The sequence below is a fragment of the Aspergillus luchuensis genome, chromosome 5 (assembly GCF_016861625.1).
Source record: "Aspergillus luchuensis IFO 4308 DNA, chromosome 5, nearly complete sequence".
NCBI lineage: Eukaryota > Fungi > Ascomycota > Eurotiomycetes > Eurotiales > Aspergillaceae > Aspergillus > Aspergillus luchuensis.
The window spans coordinates 3,910,362-3,926,958 of record NC_054853.1 but is presented as its reverse complement, the minus strand read 5'-3'; the positions used below and the strand labels follow the sequence as shown (position 1 = coordinate 3,926,958).

General features: G+C 50.2%; 8 protein-coding genes across 8 annotated transcripts; 6 read left to right on the top strand and 2 right to left on the bottom strand.

Moving 5' to 3' along the window:
- Positions 1-30: 30 nt before the first annotated feature.
- AKAW2_51274A (uncharacterized protein) lies at positions 31-3,735 on the top strand (the record flags this gene model as incomplete). The annotated part of the gene is made up of 1 exon (XM_041691184.1): positions 31-3,735. One exon carries the CDS (start codon positions 31-33, stop codon positions 3,733-3,735), a length of 3,705 nt encoding a protein of 1,234 aa, XP_041544695.1.
- A 521-nt stretch (positions 3,736-4,256) lies between these two features.
- Positions 4,257-5,119, top strand: AKAW2_51273A (uncharacterized protein; the record flags this gene model as incomplete). Its single annotated transcript, XM_041691183.1, has 3 exons — positions 4,257-4,325; positions 4,646-4,714; positions 4,814-5,119. The coding sequence occupies 3 exons, from the start codon at positions 4,257-4,259 to the stop codon at positions 5,117-5,119; spliced, it is 444 nt and encodes a 147-aa protein (XP_041544694.1).
- A 2,387-nt stretch (positions 5,120-7,506) lies between these two features.
- SPE1 (type III PLP-dependent enzyme) lies at positions 7,507-8,923 on the top strand (the record flags this gene model as incomplete). Its single annotated transcript, XM_041691182.1, has 2 exons — positions 7,507-7,816; positions 7,875-8,923. 2 exons carry the CDS (start codon positions 7,507-7,509, stop codon positions 8,921-8,923), a joined length of 1,359 nt encoding a protein of 452 aa, XP_041544693.1.
- A 397-nt stretch (positions 8,924-9,320) lies between these two features.
- On the bottom strand, positions 9,321-10,466 carry AKAW2_51271S (uncharacterized protein; the record flags this gene model as incomplete). The annotated part of the gene is made up of 1 exon (XM_041691181.1): positions 9,321-10,466. The coding sequence occupies one exon, from the start codon at positions 10,464-10,466 to the stop codon at positions 9,321-9,323; it is 1,146 nt and encodes a 381-aa protein (XP_041544692.1).
- A 409-nt stretch (positions 10,467-10,875) lies between these two features.
- AKAW2_51270A (uncharacterized protein) lies at positions 10,876-12,235 on the top strand (the record flags this gene model as incomplete). Its single annotated transcript, XM_041691180.1, has 4 exons — positions 10,876-11,045; positions 11,115-11,434; positions 11,488-11,891; positions 11,948-12,235. 4 exons carry the CDS (start codon positions 10,876-10,878, stop codon positions 12,233-12,235), a joined length of 1,182 nt encoding a protein of 393 aa, XP_041544691.1.
- Positions 12,236-12,919: 684 nt separating this feature from the next.
- AKAW2_51269A (uncharacterized protein) lies at positions 12,920-13,404 on the top strand (the record flags this gene model as incomplete). Its single annotated transcript, XM_041691179.1, has 2 exons — positions 12,920-13,193; positions 13,274-13,404. 2 exons carry the CDS (start codon positions 12,920-12,922, stop codon positions 13,402-13,404), a joined length of 405 nt encoding a protein of 134 aa, XP_041544690.1.
- Positions 13,405-13,528: 124 nt separating this feature from the next.
- AKAW2_51268S (putative 2-hydroxychromene-2-carboxylate isomerase) lies at positions 13,529-14,372 on the bottom strand (the record flags this gene model as incomplete). The annotated part of the gene is made up of 4 exons (XM_041691177.1): positions 13,529-13,732; positions 13,789-14,072; positions 14,132-14,231; positions 14,298-14,372. 4 exons carry the CDS (start codon positions 14,370-14,372, stop codon positions 13,529-13,531), a joined length of 663 nt encoding a protein of 220 aa, XP_041544689.1.
- Positions 14,373-14,820: 448 nt separating this feature from the next.
- Positions 14,821-16,244, top strand: AKAW2_51267A (uncharacterized protein; the record flags this gene model as incomplete). Its single annotated transcript, XM_041691176.1, has 2 exons — positions 14,821-15,234; positions 15,291-16,244. 2 exons carry the CDS (start codon positions 14,821-14,823, stop codon positions 16,242-16,244), a joined length of 1,368 nt encoding a protein of 455 aa, XP_041544688.1.
- Between the last annotated feature and the right edge of the window lie 353 nt (positions 16,245-16,597).

Below are 16,597 nucleotides of genomic sequence, written 5' to 3'. Positions count from 1 at the left end.
GGGACGGACCACTTCGTCACCATAGCTTTGATGTCGCCGAAGACCAATGAATCCTATCCACCTACACCTCCTATGCCCGAGACCGATGAGACACAGCCCGAGTACCACACACGCTACCATACATCTAATGATAACTCCGACCGACAAACGGGTGCGCACATGAACGAGGGACGAGCGAGCGGGGAGCTAGAGGGCAGCACTCTCGGTAGCAGCTCTCGGGATGGCGATAAAGGAGGCCGGGCCCAACGCCGAACGGCCAGCTCCGGCGGCTTCCTAGTCGATTCGTCTTTTCTACCCAGGTCGAAGAGCTTGCGTGCAAGCCAATACCTCCCTCGCCGCTCAGAATCCAGCCGCAAGGAGAAGCGTGAAGCACCCGAACCTGAATTGGTAGTTCCGAAGAAGCGATCACGATTCCCTTGGATTCGGCATAAAGAGCAGAAGGTATCCCAAGGAGAGCAGACGGAGCATACCAATCATACGGAGCATACGGAACCCACAGCAGCGGAGGAGACTTCTGCTTCATCGAATCTGGAGCAGGATGCGGCTTCCCAGGAGTCGCATACCAAGCAGGCGGACAATCAGGACACCATAGGTCTTGATAGGGATTCGCTCCAGATTGTGAATCTTGCCTTGAATTTGAGCGAGTCGAGGAAAAGGAACAGCCTGGGTCGCTCTGCTTCAACTCGTCTTTCGGGAGGTAGATGGGCTCTGGCAGGTGGGCAAACATCCGCTCCATACACTGGTAGACATGCATCGGTTCCAGTAACCGACCTAGGGCATGGCGGCTCTCAACATGGCCAGAGGGTCACACAAGCACCGGGTGAAGATCATACCAGAATAGTCGACTCCAGTCACCTGGGCGGACCGTCGACTCATGCGCCATCTTCAGTGGCAAGTCTACTTCCACATTCCGCTGGATCGGAACCCTTGCCGCAGGGCTTCTCAGAGAGCACACTTGCTCGAGCCGAGAAAGCTCGTCGCCATTTTGAGCTATTTTCGGAATATCTCCGACTACTTCCTTCCCTTCCTCCTCTGCAACCGATTGACGATCAAAATGCCGATTCCACATCTGTGCATAGCAGTGGCTTTGCATCACACCGGGTCTACAATCCTCTTCAGTGTATCCGCAATCGCAAAGTGAGATTTCGTGAGCGATGTGCAATAGACACGGAGGCAGCGGGGTGGTACGATACGGAGAAGGTACATCAGTGGGTTGATTCGGTGCAGGCTGAATACAGCCAGCAGCCGCACGGTCCCCTTGAATGTCTGCGGCTTCCATCGTTTCATAATTGTAAAGATGCTACGCCGCGTGCAGAGGTAGACGAACCTGATCATCTTGCCGTCTCTCCTCCTTCAAGTCTGAGACGTGCTAGCCGCGCTAGCAGTGTCAAAGCACGCAGGCCACGGTCAGACTGGGTCATTGACCCAGCAGAGTTCCTTTTCGATGCCGCATGGGTTGAGGAAAGGCACAATAAGGGTAAGATCGTTGATAGAGACGGGAATCATCTCTACCCAGATCCTTCGATCCTCATTACTCCTGATGATGATCAGACGCCCATTGAGCCACCGGAGCAGCTACAGAATAACCGGCAATCGCTAGACTCAGAACACCCCACTTCTCGTACCTCCTTGTCTGATTCGCGCTCGGTTTTGGCGACAGAATTCAATAGAGTCGGGCGTGGACGGCGTCGGCACAGGTTCCACGGCTCTGGCCGTAGTGGACATGGAACCGAAGCATCAAGGAAAATGACAGGCTCTAAGAGGCATAAACTCGGCCTATTATCAAGTAGCTCTTCGAGCATCTCTAGTGCTGAGGGACGTCAGTACCGGGAATCGCCAATGGATAATACGTTGTCCTCTGAGAGGGATATGTCCCCACTGCCCGGCGCCTCACGACTTCGAGCCTCTGAGGCGCTCTCAGAATATGACACCGCCATGGATACCAGACTGACGCCAACCCATGACACTTTTCCTCGTTATGTGACCGGAAGATCTCCTACTTGGGCCCGGTCAGAGGGAAAGCGAAGTTCTATATCCTCTATTCCAAGTGTTGATGACCGCTACGACCCCTTGACAACCTTATCAACTGCAGAAAGCAGGTCTCCCGAGCTCCATGCGCAGGTCGGCATGTTTCCAAGTATCGCATCCAACCTATCCCCACCGGCAAGCCGTTCGCCGTCGCCTACAAAGGGCCGCTTCTCGCGTGCTATTGGTGCTCGACATGAGCGGAGTAAGAGCAACATTCGGGCAAAGGATATTGCAGATGATAGCTCCCTGGAGTCGGCGGCTTTGCGCAAGGATACTTCAACTGGGCATCCCGAGGGTATTCCCCAAGGTGGAAGGCTGGAACCAAGCCCGCTTCCCGATCGAATCTCTTCAGTATTTCAGGAAGACCCATCAAAATTCAACTCACAAAACCGCAAAGACGCAGTACAGGGCGAATCCAAGCTGCGTGGAATATTCAAAGGCCCTGGGAAGATCGCAGAGAAAGTGGGCAACGAAATGTCAAAAGTAGGGGATCTAATACTTAAAAAGGATACCGTCGCCCAGTCACGGAGATCTTCCGTTTCAAGCACGGATAGTTCTGTTTCCAATCCTCCTGATGATCCCGAAGAAGCTAGAGGTGATAGAATGTCTGGCGCCAAGTCTCTCTTGCGCCGGTTTCCTACGTTCTCCGACGATGCCAATCGAACTTCACGCAGGAACCTTGAGAAGATCAGTTCGAAGACCAATGTGCCTCCTATGTCTCCCTTTGTCTCCACGCCTCGGCATGATCGATTAGAAGAACATCAACCGCCTGTCTACGGCAGTCCTTCGAAGGCTGGTGCTGACATCGACACGACGGACTCACAGAGAGAAGTGGGTGGGTTTTCTACATCTCTCCATACGCCAGCAAACCGTCATGAGAAACTACGATTTGGCCCTGATATTCATACTGTGCCAGAACAATTCAAAAAGCGTAACATCAGGGATGTCGGTGTTCCCTTCAGTTTGACAAGGCCTCCTGTCACGGGTCTTGCTCAAGCGAGAGCAGACACTACTTCATCGTCCCAGGAAAAACGCCCAAGACTGGCAACTGAGTCAAGAAGCTGGAGTATCTCTAACCGCAGCTTATCTAGCTCCCTTGTTGTTGGTGTTCCGGGGAAGCGCGAGATTGAGCGCACCCGAGCCCTTCTTCTTTCTTCGGGAATTAAAGCTCGAGAGATCACCCGCCGAGCAGAATGTGTGCGGCAGCCACCACCAGACTTCCTTCGGCGCACATTTGGTACGGAAGCATCCGTACCTCAAGTAAGTCGGCTTTATGAGTACGATGTAGCCGCACAGGGCCTGCTCAGAAGCTTCGAGAAAACACATCGCTCGTTCCAACAATCCATAGACAATTTCTCTGGCTCGGTCTCATCTCCTTTAAGATCACAACTGAACAAACTCGAGGACATCGTCAATGAGACGATTTCCCCGCGTGTTCAGGCAGCCACACAGGATGCGGAGGACTTGAGCATTCAGCTCAACACCACTAGTACGCTTGCTGTTAAACAGCTGAGCGATACACTCGACAAAGGGGTCAGGAGGCGTCATCGCCGGCTGCGCTGGGTACGGCGCACTGGGTTTGTGATGCTCGAATGGGCATTAGTTGGTATGCTCTGGTGGGTATGGCTAATTGTGATGGCTTTCAAGATCTTGCGAGGCGTTTTTCGGGGTGTTCTTTCAGGTGTCAGATGGGTCTTGTGGTTGTGAATGCAAACTGAGAAGAAAGGCTATTGTTTCCTCGTTATTATACCCCTGTCAGATTCTACATGTTCCTAGCGTTTGTTCCCCTTTCTACATCACTGATATCCGTTTTACAATACTTGTATTATATAGCTTTTTTATGATTGATAATTACTTTAATTTGGTGTTCATGGAACTTGTGGCGAAGGTAGCCAATTGTCCATGGTATTGCCGTAAACACCGTCATTGTATCCCCTCCAGCATAGTACGGCCAGAACAGTCCTTTCATGTCCGGGAAGGACAAAAGTTGCTGAGAATAAAGGAATTTATATCTCACAGCAGAGGATTGCCGATATACATGGTAGTGTTTCCAGATTGCGGATCAGGTGACGCTGTCTAACTGAAACTCACTTCCTTTCATTGATAACTGGGAGTTCTTCACCTGTCCACGGTCATCGTCGTGACGACGATAGAATATCATACACTCGTATATAACATTCTCGCCCGGTCCCTGTTCCTCGAGTTCTTTTTTCCTGCTCGGTCCAAGAATGCCGTCCCCATGCAGCAGACCCCGGTTTAGACAAAAGAAGCAGCCGCAACAAACTGAAACATTGACCGTAAGCCTACTCTTTGTTTTGACATAAGGAGAACTCCCACCGAGCCTCAGCTTATATCCAATATCTCTGGCTTCACAACATATAAACAGTTGGAAACCTTCCAGCCCCCACCTCGTGTTAGCATCTTACAACCCATGCAATATTGGCACTTGTTTCAAATCCCACCGTTCAACGATCATATCACATTTTCTCCCTCCATACTCCCTTCCCCCACCCTCCTACTATACCCTCCGTCGACTACCTACCTATCTCCTACATCCTTCCCAACCAACTGAACAACTATACACAAAATAATCATAACCACACCCATCTTTAACTAGCCCCCTACGGAAATGTCCCTACCGTCACAACGCAAATTCAACTTGAATGCCAACAAGGCAAATCCCGCGGTGAGTGGAGGGCTTAGGCGTTCAAATGCACAGCACCGCAAACACCAAGATCTGGTCCCCCTGATGTTCGACCCTGCACAGGCACTGACATTTGACCAGTCGTCAAACAGCTGGAAGAGACAGGAGTTCAAGCAGGATCCTCTGAACGAACTTACTATCCGTCCTGGTGCGGAACAATCCCGAAACAAAGACAAGGGCAAGCGTCCAGCGAATATGAATGCATGGTCGGCCAAGTGTGGTGGTGTTTGTTCGACAACGACGACGATGGCCTCGAAAAGTAGTACTAGCCTCAACCCTGGAAGTGTTAGTAGTAGTGGTCAGTTGGCTGGTCCGACTCGTGAGCGCGGAAAGATTGAGACGGATCCGAGCAAGGTGCGGTGGCCTTTGATTGGGGTTAGGCGTTGATTGTTTGGGTGCATGTTGGGGCTGAACGGCTGGTTCCGTTCGGGTTGTTTATCTGAGATTATTTGAACCATTGGGTTGGATTGACTTGCAGCGCTTCTGGTGGCTGCTATGAATATGAATGTATGAGTACATGAGTTATGTGGTTATGTCGTCTTTAAGTGGCTTGGTGAAGTTTGGTCTTGGAGTTGGTGATTGTTCATTGTTGGGCTTTTCGTGATAGTACAGTAGTGGTAATAGTGACAATGTCTCCTCTTAAAGCCTGATGCTTGAGGTATATCAAGCCTATCAATAGCTTTGATTTCTGCTTTTTGCATCCATCAATTCACTAAAATCAGCAGTCGGTGAGATTCAGTCAATATGTCATGGCCCATACGATGCTACTAGTAAGTAGTAGGCAGTGCCCTATCACATGATGCCGTAAGATTGCTGGTCGTATCCCATGATCCGTGTCTCCAGCTGAGATATATTTAGTACAGTAGGACGAACGGATCACTTAGTAAGTAGAATAGTGGTTGGTTTGCCGCTCATGACTCAGGCTACATAGCATTATAAGAGATGAAGACAATACAATTCTGTTTGAAAAGCAATACCTATTATTATCGTTTGGATGATCCAGGACCTAACATTGATCTTGATGGGTGGTGCAAATAGGATATCCATCACGTGCCACATGACTGTAGATCAGGGTCAATCACCGCCCGGGTGGAGCGAATAGAATACTGCCGACCGATGAGAGACGGCGGTCAAGCTTTGTGAGCCAATGGACAGGCGGCTAATAAGACGGGCATCAGAAAGACGGACGGCAGCGCGTCATGCCGCACTTTCCAAGAAACAGGCTTAAGTGGCGAAACCAGGAACAGTCTGTTCCGGGCCTATACTACCCATGTACGACCTGGTATAGCCGGTTCAAATTCTAGCTCGCGGGATGAACTTGCCCGGTCCTCTTTCTTCAGAACCGAGGGACCACTAATCTGCCTTCCTTGCCAGTCGCGCGGGAAGTACGGCGTAGCACTCATCGATCTAGATAGTACGGATGACGCATCCCGAGGGGGCAGGTGCTGGGAAGCAGCCGTCCTCTGGTGATAAGCAGAGGCATGTGGTTCGAGAGAAAAAGTGACTCAAATTGTCTGGTACACTAGTAAACTGTCCGTAGGTCCAGGATTCAGACGACGGATCTTCAGGGACTGATCTATTGGAAAGTTGAGGGAAAATCGGGAGGGCATCAGGCCGAATCAACGATCAAGGGGATCTGCCAGGTTCCCATGGGACAGGAGACAGGCAGCAAGATTGAGACCACGTCAACCATTACTGGCGGGAAGAGAGAAAAAGTAACCATACTGTGTGAAGGGCAGAGATCCACTCCGGGGTACGTTGAGAGTGAGGGAAATAATGATGGAAGAGCAAAGTAGAGACGGAGGTAAGATACATACTATACATACTATACATGACCAATACCGAGCGGTGACGGGAGAGGGGCACGGTGATTCGGGAGATGCCGTAATCTCCCCCCCCACGAGAACCACTCTCTCATCCTCCATTCTGTCGCTGCTTTTTCTCTCTTCGACTTCGTCTGCATCGTCCCTTTGTTGCCTTCCCCCGTGCACATCGAGCCATTGTGGTAAGTCTTCATCTGTTCTCTCGTTCCTTGCTGGGTTACCTGCAGCGCTCGGCCTTCCTCGTATTATCGACTCATCGAGATCGTTCCCATCCCCCCCGGGTGTCTGCCTGACGCCGTGCCCTTTGCCCTAACCTCCGCGTCCAAGTCGTTAAAACTCTGCACGCACCTCTCACCTCCTGCCCTTCCCCCCTCCCTCCCCCCGGACCCAGAAATTAAATCTCGCAACCCCATTCAATTCTCGTTGGAGCTGTCATACAAGCTTGCTGATCAGTGGCTGGTCGCGTCAGATTTCTTCTTATTGGGAAAAAACCTTGTTTTTTTTCCCCTCTCCCAATCTTTCACTCAATCTTTCCACGGCGCATTTTCTAGGCCTTTGGAATCCACCAGTTCCAAAGGCTCCAAGCTCACCACGGCTCTCGTAGCCTCGCGTTTCGTTCTTCGTCACATTGTATCTCCGAGACGTCCCCGCGACACTCTTAACAACATTCCCCCTCCTGCTGGTGTCGACTCCCGTGTTTCCGTTCGGTGCTCCTCCTTTTAACCTCCTGACGCCCACGCCGCTCATCCCCTCTTTTCTTGAGCTGCCGCATAGGACTTCTCTGAAGGTTCTTCCTCTCAAGGAGGAAGGGTCTAGGAGGCTTGGTCCAGTCAACTTCGGTTGCGAATCTTTTCGCCCTCCCTAACACGCAGTCGCGTTAAAGACACTCAACTTTTTTTTATTACTTTACTTTTTTTTCAAAGACCTATTCCGTGCTCCGTCGCAGCGCGCATGGTTATGGCACCGACTGCTTGTGTACCTGCTGAAGTATGCACTCCTAAATACTACCAGGAGAAACAAGACCATAATCTCAATTGGGATCATGGTCAATTCAGCAATCATGGAGGGGACGACATATCGCAATCCAGGTTGGCTGCCAAGGAACTAGTCTTGGACATCCTGAAGAAGCGCGCAGCCGAGGTCAATGTGGACAGCTGCGCGCCGGGAGAGGAGGACGCGTTTTACGTGGCAGATATGGGGGAGATCTACCGCCAGCATCTGCGCTGGAAAATGAACTTGAGCCGTGTTCGGCCTTTCTACGGTAAGGACTGGATGCTCAATTGAGGATTTTGTGACAGCGGCTAACATGGAGTCAATAGCGGTCAAGTGCAACCCGGACCCGGAGATCCTTCGCCTCATGGCTAAACTCGGAAACGGTTTTGATTGTGCGTCCAAGGCGGAGATCGACATGGCCCTTGACACCGGCATCGACCCGAGCCGCATCATCTACGCGCAGCCCTGCAAGACCAAGTCCTATCTGCGCTACGCGGCCCAGGTGGGCGTCAAGCAGATGACTTTCGACAACGCCGATGAGCTGTACAAGATCAAGGCCAACTATCCGGACGCTGAGCTTTATCTGCGCATCCTTACGGATGACTCGAACAGTTTGTGCCAATTCAGCATGAAATTCGGAGCTTCCCTGGACGTTGCTCGCCAGCTCCTTGAATTGGCGCACCAGCTCGAGCTCAAGGTTGTTGGCGTGAGCTTTCACGTCGGATCGGGCGCTGAGGATCCTAAGGCTTTCTTGAAGGCCGTGCAGGACGCGCGCCTCGTGTTCGACCAAGCCGCAGAGATTGGCCATGAACTGCACACTTTGGATGTCGGCGGAGGTTTCTCCCAGGACACGTTCGAGAAATTCGCCGGCGTTCTGAGCGAGGCGTTGGACACCTACTTTCCGCCTAGCATCCGGGTCATTGCCGAACCGGGTCGCTACTATGTTGCCAATGCGTTCACTCTGGCAGCCAACATCATCGCTCGCCGTGAGGTGCGCGACCCGGAGGACCCGACCAATGACGCCTATATGCTGTATCTCAACGACGGGGTGTATGGAAATTTCTCCAACATCATTTTTGACCACCAGCACCCCGTGGCTCAGGTCCTGACCTGCGCATCGGCCGCGAACTCCCCTTATGCTGCGACTTCGGGGGGTGTCACGTACTCCATCTGGGGGCCGACCTGTGACGGCATTGACGTTATCTCCAAGCGCATTGAGCTGCCAGCTCTGCTGGAAGTTGGAGATTGGCTTTACTTCGAGGAGATGGGAGCCTACACCAAGTGTAGCGCGACCCGCTTCAACGGCTTTTCGGACAACCACGAGGTGATTTACATCTCCAGCGAAGCCGGGGCTTCTGCGCTCCTCGAGTACTAGATTTACTATTGTTTGATATCGTTTTTTGGCTTCTGTGTTTGGTACCTATATGTTGCTCTACTTAGTAGGTCGCTCGTTGACCTGCTTTGTTAATAAATGTGTTTGTGTGCTTTTAGAGTAGATTTCGGGTCGAAATACAGTGTGCAGATTACTGAAGTGTCTATATGTGGCCATCTATGCCTATATTTTTTAATGGGTTTCCCCTATCTTCATTGCAGACAGAGTCATGTCTACCTCTAGTCTATCCTGATCTATATCACCCCACACTGTCATCATAGAATCATGTATACATAGCCCATCCCCGCAATTTACAGGTCATCCGATGCAGAGCCAGCTCCTGCATCATGCCCAATTCTAGGTTTGGCAGAAAGCAACAACATGTCTAAAACATACCCATCTAGACCAGTCTCTCAACCACCAACTCCGCCCCCTCACTAGTACTTCCCTCCGCGACCTGAACCAGGCCACCCGCCTCCAGCCTCTTCTTCCACTTGCCCGACTCATACCGGGCCAGGATGAAAGTAATTCTAGCCGCCACCGCAGGATCGGCCGTCTCGGCCACCACATCAGACGGCGTGAACGTCCAGCGCCCAAAGGCCCAGTTCAGGATATAGTGTCTTGCTGCCGGGCCATCCGCATCCACAGCCACCGATTGGCCCGCCTTCTGCTGCTCTTCCTCTTCCTCCGACGCAGCCGGCGGCGCAGCAGTCGAGCACCGCATGACGCCCTTGATCCGATACACCTCTTCCTTGTTCGCCGCGCGCAACAGCTTCTCCACCAATGCCTTGGTATCCACCACAGCCCCATCCTCCTTCGCCTTCAACGTAACCGACAGCACCTCCACCTCGGACTGATGTCCATGTTCATGCTTATGCCCCTCCCCATCTCCATGGCTATGTCCATGCCCATCCACCCCATCCACCCCCTCCTCCCCAAACAACGCCCCATCAATTCCCAACAACACATCCTTATCCACCCGTCCCTTCTCACTCTTCACCCACGGCGTCTCAACCTCCAAATCACCCACCCGATCCAAACAGATCTCAAACTTCATCTCTCCGGCCGCCTCCCACTTGTTAAACACAATCAGATCCGTATACCGCGCCTGCAGTTTCGCCGTATAACTCGTATCCTCATACCCCTCCCAATTCTCCACATCAATCACGCTAATCACTCCATCCAAGCTGAATGTGCCCGGGTGTTCGCGCGCAAGCCGATTGACTTCCATTGCTAGGGTCGCAGGGAATGCGGACCCGGATGTCTCGATGACGATGCGGTCGGGCTTCACTTCGTCGAGGAGCTGGAAGAGCGCGTCGCTGAGCTGACCGACGAGGTTGCAGCAGATGCAGCCGTTGAGCAGTTCGCGCACGCCGCTGATTGAGGAGGTGGATGCGAGCTGGGAGTCAATTGCTACATCGCCAAATTCGTTTTTGAGGAGTGCGAGGCGGTAGGTTGGGGGGAGTTGCGGGATGAGGTTTAGAAGGAGGGTCGTTTTGCCGCTGCCCAGGAAGCCGGTTAGGATTGTTATGGGGATGGGGGGCATTTTGTTTTGTGTTTTCGGTATATATGAGTGTGGTTGTAGGTAGGGTATGTCTAAGTCTAAGTCTATAAATAATATGTAAGGGAAAAGAAAGACGGAAAGAATGATGTGGAGGTAGTGGGATTGGATGTTGAAGTTGAAGCCGGAGTAAAGATTCGGAGGGGGGTGGAGGGACACGCTAGGACAAATCGGGTAATATATAAGATCTGGCGTGGGGTGTAGATGCCTCAGACATCCACGTGGGAGTCTTGTTTCTACTATCTTCATTGCAGTATGGCTAAGACCTCTTATTCGGATCCGATATACTATGAGATCGATGGCACAAACTAATGATTACATCCTTCTACTCGACAACCGACTGTTCTCCTGGGGCCTGTCTATCGCTATACATACTTTCTGGGTACTATAGAGAATGCGCCGCTTCGAAAGAATCTACGATGTGGTAGAGCCTTTTGAAGAATATCGTCAAGGGGGATACCATCCTGTGCATCTTCACGATGTGCTCCTCCATAGATACGAAGTTATTGGGAAGATAGCATATGGCCAATACTCGACGGTGTGGCTTGCAAAGGACCAACTAAAGTGAGCTACTCTACTGCAAAACGCATATCCTGATATTGGATTAGAAATGTGTTGCTAACATCTGAACAGAAATTCACAACAAGTGGTACTGAAAATACTAAAAGCAGAAGCATCCCAAGACAACAACAGGGAGCTTTCAATCCTTCTTACCCTCTCAGATTCCAATATAGATCATCCTGGAAAGAAACAAATAGTTGAACTACTCGATCATTTCTACACCAAAGGACCGAACGGAACTCACTTGTGCCTTGTTTTCCCTACGACGATATCTGACGGGGCAGCATTGACGGTCAGTGGAAGTCCGCGTGAAGTCAGCTACATACGGGCTATTTCTCGTCAGCTTTTGCTGGGACTTGACTTCCTACATCAGTCAGGCATTGTACACTGTGGTTAGTCAATGTATCAGGTTGTGTATGCAGCTTTCTAAATGGGCTTAATGCAGATCTTCAACCGGCAAATATCCTGTTTTCAATGGCTGGGGGTACAGACATGGAGGCGTTATTACAGCCTCCTGAGTTCAGTCCCGTGAAGTGGTTGGGAGGAGTTACTGTAGATGACAGCGCTCCTGAGTATCTGGTGCCTAGCCAAAAGCGAAGAGGCCAGTTGAGTGATGCACATTTCCCAACACTGGAGGTCAGGATTGGGGATTTTGGCGGAGGTAAGATACGCATGTCTGTATCGAATTTTGTCTGGACAGCTTCACTGAGGCTTACACTAGCTCAATATGTTCAATACTGTGATGAAAAACCAGTGACACCTTTGGGCTTGCGCGCACCTGAGCTGTTTAGGAAGACCCGGGATACTTCAATTGATACTACGCTGGACATCTGGGCATTGGGATGTTTGGTATGTCAACGCCAATTCCTCTCTTGAAATATACGTTCCTTCTGATATCAGTAAAGATATTCGCACTAGCGACGAATGAGCCACTGTTCCCTCTGGACACGTTCGGCATCACACGAGAGGAGATAGACAATGACCACGGTATTCTCATTGAGAAACGACTCGGTTCGAACAACCAGGACGGGGACTTCGCAGAATACCTACGCGAACGGTTACCTGAGAATTTTGGTGCTAAGAATGCGGAGAGCCTCGCCTCGTTCCTTCTACTTATGTTGCAAATAGACCCTCGCGAACGTTTATCAGCAGAACAGCTACTTCAGACACCCTTTATGACGGATGATTGCTGAAGGACTTTTATTACCGTGCGCACTTGCAGAATACGCTATTATGAAATCTGTTTGTTGTGAAAGAAGCTTTCGCAATCATATATTATTATATACATTACTGCCATTTCTTATTTCAGTAAAAATCAGAGGCTCTCTTTCCAGCATTGAGATGAAACTAAATCATATATCAGGGAATATTCACATAAAATTGATGCGTTAATCACGTCGCAGTCAAGAGTACACAAACTAAACAGTTGTAATGATAACACCCCTAGACTACCACACGGCCCTACTATTATCAAGCCACAAAACAAGAAAAACAACGCCCATCCTTCGAAACACACTATCTTTAACTCCAACCACCCTATAAGGCTGAACCAGTCCTACTGCCCCTAGATACCCTCCCCGAAGGGCCCCCCAACCAAGGCCGCCCGCCAGCACCAACCTGCCACACCCGAAAGCCCCGAGGCTCCACAAGGCTGACAACGATGATATCATGATCCACCCGAACTAACTTGATGTCATCGGCCACATAAGATAAACTACTTAACTAAACCCTCCAATCAATCAATCATTCATTCATTCCAGCAAGATAATACCACTTTTACTAAACATAAAATCTCTTCTTTCCATATATTTTCTTTTCTTGATAGGTCATCTCCTTTCTCTACTTAATAATATATATCTACTCATAGTATCATCACAATGAAAACCGTCGACGACACCGCCCGCGAAACCGCCCAAGAAATGGGGTATAAAGAGCCCGCGTCTACGACCGACAGCTCGAACGGGAACTCGATGATGACCCCCCAGAACTCACTTAATGATATGGCGCAATCGGGTGTCAAGGAGATGAAAAATATGTTCGATGGGGTGGCGTCGGCACCGGCCCCGGGGGATTTCTTGAATAGTACGTGGGAACATGTAAGGTCGTTGATGGGTGGGGGTGGTGGTGAGGAGAATAATGGGAACGGGGAGGGTATGTGCTCAACATTCTATTTCATTTGTATGTGTGTTTGGTTTACTGTTATGCTGATTGAATATCCTGGCTGGGTGTAGATGGTGTCGTTGAGCCGGCGGATGCAGATGAGATTCGGTGTATTGAGAATTTGGAGAAAGAAAAGATTATTCAGTTCTTGCAAGAGAGGCATATGAGTATGAATAATATGGGGAGGGGGAAGAAGGTATGACTAGGGATTGCTAGAATCGGGTGGGATGGATAAAATGATATATGATGTTGGGACATCCATGCATACGTGAAGTTTGCCTCTGATTAAAGCGAAATCTGGAGCTGGATAAGCAGTAGTCTTGCACTCACAAACAAGCTCTAAACCCCTTGTCCAACTTGATATCCAGTCCCAAGAATTCCGCAACCTGTCCTAGATGGTCCACTCCCCAGAACGTGTCAGTTTCGCCTTTGTCGTTGGTGCACTCAAACCAAGGTATGCCAAATGCGCCTGATTTAAATGCTCGATCAGTGTTGGCTATCAAGGCTGCCTTGATGTCTCCATGTTCCATCTAAATACCGAGTTAGCAAAAGCTCAACATAAGTATGTGCAATACAGGTCGCATACATCGGCCAACACCGACTGTGCCACGTCCTTTCCGAGTACCCCTTCAAGCACCGGACCGAAGCATTCAGGCTGCGCAATGTTCGCATTACCCTCTACCCAGAACAAGTGATAGAGCGCCTCGAAGGCTGGTACAAGCTTGTCCGGGTGTTTCTGGGAAATTGCACAGAGCGCACGCTGGGTGCTCAGCGTCCGTGGCGGGAAGCCTTCGGGGGCTGTCTGGACAATTGGAACGTTGAAATAGCGAGACCAACGGCGACGCTCTTTTTCACTCCATTTATCCTTATCTATTAACCTTGATTAGAAGTTGTTGTGGACATGTTTTGGTAGTTGAAGGAATACGTACTCTTGATCTTCATAGGAGCAGTATTCCCGCATGCTTGCATGATACCACCCAGGAAAATAGGGATATACGTGATGTTGCATTTGGCAAAAACGGGAGAGTTCTTCTAGACGTTAGAATATTGCGGTGATGATGTGAGCTATAGTAAAAAGTAGATGAATATGCGCACCTTTAGTACAGTGAAGGCGATATAGCCGAAAGGACTGACTACGTCTAAGTAGACGTTTATACGCGGCACAGCCATGGTTGAAATTGATAAAGATGATGAAAGAAAGCTAAATGTGATGTGATCTAAAAACCAAAGATGAAGGTATCACGTAGAGTGTCTAGTTTGTCTAGTTAAGGCCGTAGACCCCCCTGTTCTGGATGAGTCAGCATCGCGAGCCGAGGTGTTCGGATGTTCATCTGTTGATTTCTAATCCCTGATTCCCCTCACTCTACTATGTATGCCCGGTTGGAGAAGATCTTTGATGCACTTTCGTATATGCTTGGAGTTGGGGCACTGATGCCGTGGTCTGCTCAGGTACGGCCATACGTGCCTTCCTTGTCAGTTCTCCTTCTGGAGGCAGTCGCGATGCGACCACCTGTAGTTAGGATGTTTCGGCAGATGATCCAGCTCGTAGCATTGACTCTCTGTATCTGGCTACATAGTGCTTGCTTGCATACTTACAAGGTAGATGGCTATGTACAACATGCTTAGCGTCGACTCCCTTCTCAGCAGGGATCGACTCAAAGATGAAAGAAACGCCTTTCTAGTACCCTTCTCAACTCATGACATTTCAGATGAATCCGCCTATGAGTTTGATGCACCTGATGCAGAGTATATCCATGACTCGGTGACCGAAAAGCGCCGCCATGCCGTATACTATCACCGGCCTCCCGTCTGGTGCCCTATCCGGCCTTCAAGAACATCGAGTTTCTCTGGAAGCACAAGCAGCTGGGGTACAAAGGAAACGTGCAGTGACCAAGCAGCTGATGATAGTGAGATGCCGGAAGATGCATATTCTTGCATCGCTGATGGCTGTGACGCTACCGCTGCATTGGCAGATGGAGTATCTGGCACAGAAACCAACCAGTCGCAGTCTGATCAGGAGACCATTATCCTTGTGAGTGTCTGGTAGTTACCGAATAGATCGTGAGGGGATAGGCTAACTGTATCAAGCATGACTGGCCCACTCGTGATAGGCCACAGACATGGCAACAATTGGGTACCGTGAGGAAATACACTCTGCCAGACTGGCGAACCTCCGTGAAACCTTATCCGAGCCGGGTGCTATTGCAGAGCTCCGTCTGTCACAAAGGGAAAGGCAGTCCTGGACGATTGCAAGCATACAAGGACATACGTTTAGGGTTGGATGAGACGCAGCCCATCCACGAAGGATCACTTGTGATTTGCGTTGATCCTGCATACACCTTGTCCGATCATGATAAACCACGATCTGATGAGTTCGATCTGGTTAGCGGGCATATATTTGTTGTCTGCCGTCTGTATTCCGATTTATGGGCTCTCTGTGCCAGTGCTTCGCCGCCTCAGCCGGAGAAGGTCTCCGGTGAGACAATATCAACTGAGCCTATGCGACTAGCATTCTTGCCACTCTGCGCAGTGACGCTAGCCGCAAATTTCAGCGCATTCAATCAGAGATGCATCTATTATGCTCATGATAAGTCAGACGAGCCTAGGTACCCTGGAAATGGGCTGCCGGTTATGCCTCCTCCACGGACTTCTAGCCTCAGCGATGGCAAGCAAATCTCCCGCGGAAACAGACGCCACATCGCCTTTCCAGAGGTAGTCTACGATACTTTCAATCGCGTCCCTTTCGAACGTCGCGATCCAGATTTTGCCCCAGCAGACTCTTCCCTGGAGAATGTGCTTTCTAACCTGACCGACCGAGGAAGTCGTCGACTCCAGCGCTTAGGCAACCGTATGTCAATCCGGAAGCTCTGGAGCGAATCTAAAAGACCTGCTCTGGGAAATACCGAGAACCAATTGTCCCCTTCATCTGGGTACCTTGGAGAACCGGCAGTGCTGGGTGCAATGCAGCATCATTCAAGCCTGCAGAGGCGCGATTCTCTGAGAAGCCAGAGGCTGAGGAGTTTTATCCGGGTTGCCCGGTAATAGGAGACAAGATCCATCCTTGATTTGTCTGAGTCATACTTTATCAGCGCCTATTTGATCACCCATCGCCCTCCTTATCAAGGTATCAAAGATGTAGTAGTAGCTCGAAATCAATGTTGTTACTCCGTATTGGCCGATTAGATGCGGGGGTTATTGCAATATAAGCAAGGCGCTTTCCTGCTGCATACCAGTAGTAGTTGAAATTGGCGCCAGAGCCAGTGCTCTGATCATCCTTGATCATGTGTGTTAACCTGTTGGGCTCGATCCTTCTTGCAATTGCTCGCTTCAGTAGCGTAACAAGTAGCGAAAGAATTCATAAACGCAACAAGAAGCTTCTGGTTTTAGTATCAACT